The sequence below is a fragment of the Lathyrus oleraceus genome, chromosome 3, assembly GCF_024323335.1.
Source record: "Lathyrus oleraceus cultivar Zhongwan6 chromosome 3, CAAS_Psat_ZW6_1.0, whole genome shotgun sequence".
NCBI classification, from domain to species: domain Eukaryota; kingdom Viridiplantae; phylum Streptophyta; class Magnoliopsida; order Fabales; family Fabaceae; genus Lathyrus; species Lathyrus oleraceus.
Genome location: NC_066581.1, coordinates 329,700,134 through 329,707,387, shown reverse-complemented (window position 1 = coordinate 329,707,387; position 7,254 = coordinate 329,700,134). Strand labels below are relative to the sequence as shown.

Genomic DNA, 7,254 nt, shown 5'->3' with positions numbered 1-7,254 from the left:
AGGATGGTGCATTTTCTGAACTAAGCTCAAGTCAACAACCTTCATCTGAGGTGATTGAGAGAGGAAAATCAGCAAATAATGTCGTTGTTGTGGATGAGGAAATTTTGTCTATGGATATTACGAACCGAAATGACAGATACATGGCCATACGCTTGGTGCTTGGATCTTCCGTTTATGCTGTGTCGACAATGTTTTTCCTACTATGCCGTTGTTTTTATGTAGGTGTTCTTTTGAGCTTATTTGTTGAAGTTAGAATATGGCAATGACAGGGCTGCAATATGAGTATTGCATCATGCTATTGTTGATGTGTTATTTATAACTGTATGTGAGTTGCTGTACAAGTTTTAGCAACAAAGAGCATTTGGTTCCTTCATAGCCATTAACGGTAGAAGGCAAGAAGACCATGTATGGGCCAAGTAAAGACTTCACCATTGGCAGCGGAATAGTAGTTGCTCCGCCGACAACCAATGATTACACTTGTGAAAGCTTTTCATGTTCGTGTGGCAGTATATGCGGAATGGTCTGCTTGTGGTGCTTAGAAATATTGACCCCGACAACATTAAGGGTAGCTGTCAGTGATATAGGTTCAGTTACCAGCATGAACGATAGGAAGCAGAGCTCAAACCACCGAATTGAATGAAAAGCAACACCAGCAGCAGGATTCTGATATGAATAGGCAGGAGCTGGTCCATCTCAAGCAACTGGTCACAGATGTAGAATTTGAAAAAATCAAGAATTTCAGATCTTCTACAGATATCTGAGAAACGTCTTGAAGATGCTTTAGTGGACTCCTCTTCTCTTAGTGGTTTGGAAACCCACTTATCTGAAGTGCACAAATTTTCAATTTCTACAGATGTTGTTATGACCTTTACCAGAGCTCAGTTTGAGGTTCATGTAGAGGAACTTACTGAGAAGCTTCATTCTGCTTGCAGACAAGTTGATGTGCTTTGTGAAAATAATCTTGAGGTAGAATCTGAATTGAATGTCTGTCTTGGTAGAGAATTGAATGGCATGGAAGAAAATATGACATTGTCCACGAGTCTTGACTACCTAAAGTCTGAGTTAGCAATGTATACTGCTCAGTGTAAAGCACTAATTGATCAAAATAGTGTAACAATATCAGAGCTTAAGTAACACAAGAGTAGGACAGAAAATGTCAGCAATTCTTCTTGCTTGCGTGAAAGTGAGTGTCGGCTTGAGGTCGTAAGGCTGGAGCAGTTGTTGGAAAGTGTTTGAAGAGACGGGGCAGGACTGTTTTTATCAAATGTAGAAGCTGAAGTCAAATGTATAGTTCTCCAAGGAAAACTGATTGAACTGGAAACTGCAATTACTTCATCGAAACAATCAAAATAAAATTCGCATCAGTCCAATAATCAACTGTTTCAAATGTAAGAGAGAGCAAGGTAGTTAAAGGAGCCATACAATTTAAACAGCGATGCCTCGTTACTATTGTGACTATTGGGATACCTATTTGACCCACGATTCTCCATATGTGAGAAAGCAGCATAATTCAGGTTACAAACACAAGGCAAACGTGAGGTCCTACTACCTGCAATTTGAAGAGCAACAAACACATAGTTTAATTGATCAAAGGATTAAGGAACAGTTAGGGCAATCTGCACCTAGCATGGCTACGTTTACGAAGGCGAGGGTTGCAGCTGCTAAGATTTTCCGGATAATTGATCACAAGCTTGGAATTGACAGAAACAGTGAGTCAGGATTGGAATTGGAGACATTTACTGGACTTGTGGAACTAAAAAATGTCGAATTTTCTTATCCCTCTAGGCCCGAGGTTAAAATCCTCAATGACTTCTCCTTGAATGTTCCTTCCGTGAAAAACCATAGCTTTAGTCGGTAGCAGTGGCTCTGGCAAGAGTACTGTTGTTTCTCTTATTGAGATATTCTACGAACCAATTTCAGGACAAGTTATGCTAGATGGACAAGACATTAAAACTTTGAAGCTTAAATGGCTGAGGCAGCAGATAGGAATTGTGAGTCAAGAGCCTGCTTTGTTCGCTACCACGACTCGAGAAAATATACTCTTGGGAAGACCTGATGCAAAACAGGTTGAGATTGAAGAAGCTGCAAGGGTTGCTAATGCTCATTCATTCATCGTAAAACTTCCCGAAGGCTATGAAACCCAGGTAGGAGAAAGAGGACTGCAACTTTCCGGAGGGAAGAAACAAAGAATAGCGATAACAAGGGCAATGCTAAAGAATCCAGCGATTCTTCTTCTTGACGAAGCAACAAGTGCGTTGGACTCTGAATCAGAAAAGCTGGTGCAAGAAGCATTTGACCGGTTTATGATTGGCAGAACAACTCTTGTAATTGCGCATCGTCTCTCCATAATTCGCAAAGCTGACCTTGTAGCTGTGATTCAACAAGGAAGTGTTTTTGAAATTGGAACTCATGACGAGCTCTTCTCCAAAGGGGAAAATGGATTTTATGCCAAGCTTATCAGAATGAAGGAGGCGGCAAATGAAAGTTCAACAAGCAATGCCAGAAAAAGTAGTGCAAGGCCTTCAAGTGCTAGGAATTCTGGTTTGTATTGCAGTGGCGGCTTGCCCTTGTTCTCGTTGCTGTTTTCCCGGTTGTTGTCGCAGCCATTGTCTTACAGAAAATGTTCATGTCGGTTTTCTCTGGTAACTTGGAAGCTGCTCATGCTAAGGCCACACAACTAGCTGGGGAGGCTATAGCCAATGTAGCAGGACTGCACAACAACACCACATAAAATCAGTTAATTCCAAAACAAATTTTTCATCTAAGTTAGTTATAGTGGTGAATTGTTTCTTACCAACAAAGAAGTCTTGGAAATGGAGAGAATTGAGGAAGAGGGACCACAAGTGGAATAAGGACAAAACTCCCTAGACATCCTCTGTACGAACAGACCTCTCCACTAGACAGTAGACCTCCAGTACACAGCAGGAAATACAGCAGAGGAAAGAGATGGGTCATATATAAAAGAGGGATTACTATTCACAACAACCCTAAGTTTGGAGAGGAGTCGCTACTGTTCACTAAGAGAAAAAAGGAGTCGATGGCAAGGAGAAGAGAAAATCGTATTTTTTTCTTGGTGGTGAAGAGCGGACAAGATGATCAAAGACCGGTTCAGACGGAACCTTACCTACATCCGTCAGTCAATCTCGTCGTAACCGGTTAGTTTCCTTTTCGAGTTTCTATTTCCATTTCTCCGTTTAGCTTCCTTGAAGCTTACATTTGTGTGGTTATCTTGCCGTTAAATCTTTGATGTTCAAAATGGAAAGAAACAGGATCTCTGTGCGTTAAGATGAATTTGTTTGAGTTCTGCTACTGTTTTCAACTTTGTGTTTTATTTAAAAGGCTTGGTCCGTTTTTTTATGTTATGTATTAGCGCTTGAGATTGTATGACAAGGATGCCTATCCGGCGGAGTTGGTAAAAGGGATGCTTTGGCAAGCCCTTGGTCCAGGGTTTAATACCCGTGTGTGCCATATTTGATTTTATAGCATTTTTAATTTCTATTTCACATTTCTTTTTAATCCCCTCATTATTCCTAATGTTTATTACCCCTTTTATTTATTTTAATTGTTAAATATCGATTTTAATTTATGGATTCAACAATTTCCATGTTGTTTATCCATGATTATTTTTATCGATACATCGATAGTATTTCGCCGCGTTTTGATTAATCACATATGACATTTCAATTATTGTCAATATGTGCAAACCGGCTTTGAGCACATTATCTAGATTTCTTATTTGCTTTTCAATTTCCATCTGTCTTGCACGTCATTGCGTTATGCGACTTTGATTTGCATCCTCGCATCTCGATTTTTATCCGTGCACGTCCCGATGTTGTTTCTTTCAATTTAATTTTTGAGTGTTTTGTAAATATAACTTGTTGTGTTATTTATTTTCTTCACATGGCTTACTCTTGGGCCTTCTTACAATGAGACAGTTCTCTTGCACTTACACTCATACATTGCATTATTTATTGTTTGGGCCCGATTTAATTATTCCAGTACTTTGAATCCCCATTTGACAAAATGTACCCCACTCCCCGATGTGGAATAATTTTTACTGCTTTTCATTTTTCTATTTGTTTGACTGTTTAGTTAGCTATTAACACAAGAATAAAATCAACAATTTCCAAAAGATCAAAAATAAAGACTCGATCAAACGTCGAGTATTTTCTTAATAAATAAATCAATTCATTTCTTCCTCCCATTCTATTCAATTTCTTTCAAACCTTCATCAAATGTTTGATCCAACGTCAAGCCATTTTTCATAATAAAAACTAAAAAATATTAATTCATATTTAAGACATTTTTCAATAAAGATGGAAGTGGAACATGGTGGATACCGTGCACTCCTGAGACTAGGGTTCGAGATGGATGTCTCGCCTATCCTAGCTCTCGCCATCATCCAAACTTATCTATTTTGTTTCTCTCAAACATTCATTCAAAATTTCTCTTAAACGTCCATCATTGTTTGATCCAACGTCAAGCCATTTTTCATAATAAAAACTCAAGAATACTTAATTCCTATTTAACACCTTTTCAATAAAGATGGAAATGGAACATGGTGGATACCGTGCACTCCTGAGATTAAGATTCGAGGTGGATGCCTCGCCTATCTTAGCTCTCGCCATCATCCAAAATTGTCAATGCGGTTTCTTCAAACCTTTTCTCAATCAAATTCAAAACACTTAATCTTTATTAAACATTTTTGAAAATAAGATGGAAATGGAACGTGGTGGATACCACGCACTCCTGAGACTAGGATTCGAGATTGATATCTCGCTCATCCAAGTTCTCGCCATTACTTAAAACACATCAAACCAATCAATTTCTTTTTCTCGCCGCTGTGCGATTGACTCTCAAAACGTTTCTCAAACGAAAGGTACTTTGTTTCAAAGCAATGCAAGGCAATGTTTTTCCACCTGTTTTGGGTAGTCCAACAATGTTTTCGTCGATTTAACACAAAGTAGCTTTCGCTAAAATCGACCAACAAACAAACATTTTTCTACCCAGAACTACGTAAGCCTTGATTTCTCTGTTGAGATACGTAGGAGCAGGATTTGTAAATCTTGTCAGGCCCACTAATAAAAAACTTAGGTTTAGTCCTTTGTTAAAAATCCAAAAAATATTCTCCTCTCATCCTTTCTTTCTTTCCCACTTAATAACTTAAAGCCTAACATTTCAAACTAACATTAATGCACACAACTAACCTAATGGTTCCCGTTGAGTACAACGGACGTGAGGGGTGCTAATACCTTTCCCTTGCGTAATCGACTCCCGAACCCTGATTTGGTTGCAACGACCAATATCATTGTCGTTTTGTTCTTCGTCTTGGGTTTTATCGATATTTCCCCTTTCCTTTTTAGGAATAAATGAAGTTCGGTGGAGACTCTGTTCAGTCCATCACTGCAAGCGTGTGATCGCGCTTCGCTTAAGTCGTGTTCTCATTTTCCCGAGGTACGTCAGATGGCGACTCTGCTGGGGAACGTTGATCCCTAAGTGAGTTAAGCCTAGTTAGGAAGTTTGTGTGCCTTTGTTTGTTTAATATTATGGCTTTTCCTTATTTATTTTCTTTTATTATCTTTATTGTTATATTGATATTTTTGTTGTATGTTGGTTCCACTGTGTTGGGTACTTGGATATTTGATTGCAAACCATGTGGGAAAGACTCTATACCCGAGTCTAGAGTGAAAAAACATAAGATAGAACGATGGTTGAGTAGTACAGACTCCCGAGGTGAATACTTCGTAAGAGTCGGTACGAGAACCTTACTTAGAGTAGATCCTTTTGCAAATATTATCGTCCGAGGTGTATACCTTGTAAGCTTCAATGTTTCAAAGGGGTCCATGACTCTAAGAACCTTTAGAACATTGAACCTTTGGCCAACTAAAAATGATGGTTGCGTAGTATGGATTCCCGAGGTGAATACTTCGTAAGAATCGATACGAGAACCTCGCTCAAAATAGATTCTCTAGATGGAGTTGACGATCGGAAAGTATTTTCCGTAAGCGTCAAACATTCTTTTGAATCCATGACTCTGAGTACCCTGTCTAGAACCGAGTCGATGGTTGCATAGTGCAGACTCCCGAGGTGAATACTTCGTAAGAGTCGGTACGAGAACCTCACCCAGAATAGATTCCCTTTATGGAGTTGACGACCGGAAAGTATTTTCCGTAAGCGTCAAACATTCTTGTGAATCAATGACTCTGGGGATCCTTTGTAACAAATCCCTAGATTACACCCGGTGAGAACCTATTCTTGGAAAGCAATCAGATTCATCAGCACCTCAGACTTTTGAACCCATGTATTGAAAAAAAAAACAAATATGCATGCCTTGCATTGCATTCATTCATATTCCATTGCATCTGCATCTCATCAGAATGCATGTCATTTTCCAGACAAATACAAAAAAAAACTCATCCATCCTTTGTCCATGATTCAGCAAAATGATTCCTGACACGAGTTTAGAACAAGGAACCATGTCTCAAGAGATGATGGACGAGCTAAGGAAAGGTCCATAAGCATTGAAGGAGGAACTCAATCTTTTGAAGAGCCAAGTGGGATGGGTCGTGGAAACCCTGCAAGCCTTATTGAGGAAAGAGGGCCATCCCATACCCATTGCTACAATAGAGGGAGCTACTACTCCACATCCATCTGATGTTACCCCAAGTCAAGGGAAATTCTATATGGCAACTCCTCACCTACTAGCATATGGACCTCCCTTAGGATGTCATCATCAACATCCTATGACTATTCCTCCTCAAAATCACCAAAGTCATGTTCAAAGCAAAAATCAGAATCAGAACAAGGGGAACAAAAATCACAACGACCCGATTCCGGTGCCATATAGCAAGCTCTACCCACAACTGATCCAGAATGCTTTGGTGACCCCTCGAGCTCTCACACCTGCGTCACCGTACCTGCCATGGTACAATCCAAATGCAACATGTGAATTCCATAAAGGGGCAGTGGGACATGACCTAGATTCTTGCTTAGCGCTGAAAGCCTTGGTACGAGAGCTGATTAACAAAAAGAGCTTAGTCTTTGAAGAAGATCACCCGAAGGTCAAGTGTTAGACTATGGCACGGATCTAGAAGGGGGGGTTGAATAGATCTCAATTAAAAACTTGAGTCGGCGCTACCAATTTAAAAGAAAATTGGTTTTAAAAATTGTTTTAAGTGTGGAAGCAGCCGAGGAAAATTTTAGTCTAAAACGAACCGTTATTGGAAAACCGGATATGCGTTAAGCTAATGGATT

General features: G+C 39.6%; 1 protein-coding gene across 1 annotated transcript; it reads left to right on the top strand.

The window, feature by feature from the left end:
- The first annotated feature begins 1,435 nt into the window (after positions 1–1,435).
- On the top strand, positions 1,436–2,731 carry LOC127131120 (ABC transporter B family member 1). The gene is made up of 3 exons (XM_051060054.1): positions 1,436–1,709; positions 1,846–2,541; positions 2,604–2,731. The coding sequence occupies exons 1-3, from the start codon at positions 1,436–1,438 to the stop codon at positions 2,729–2,731; spliced, it is 1,098 nt and encodes a 365-aa protein (XP_050916011.1).
- Positions 2,732–7,254: the final 4,523 nt, after the last annotated feature.

What these genes read in the sequence shown, in the direction of transcription:
- LOC127131120 (XM_051060054.1), top strand. Translation starts at nt 1,436, where the DNA reads ATGCCTCGTTACTATTGTGACTATTGGGATACCTATTTGACCCACGAT. An exon ending in GCTTGGAATTGACAGAAACA is followed by an intron (nt 1,710 to 1,845) that starts GTGAGTCAGGAT and finishes GAAAAACCATAG; the next exon opens with CTTTAGTCGGTAGCAGTGGC. An exon ending in TTCAAGTGCTAGGAATTCTG is followed by an intron (nt 2,542 to 2,603) that starts GTTTGTATTGCA and finishes TTGTTGTCGCAG; the next exon opens with CCATTGTCTTACAGAAAATG.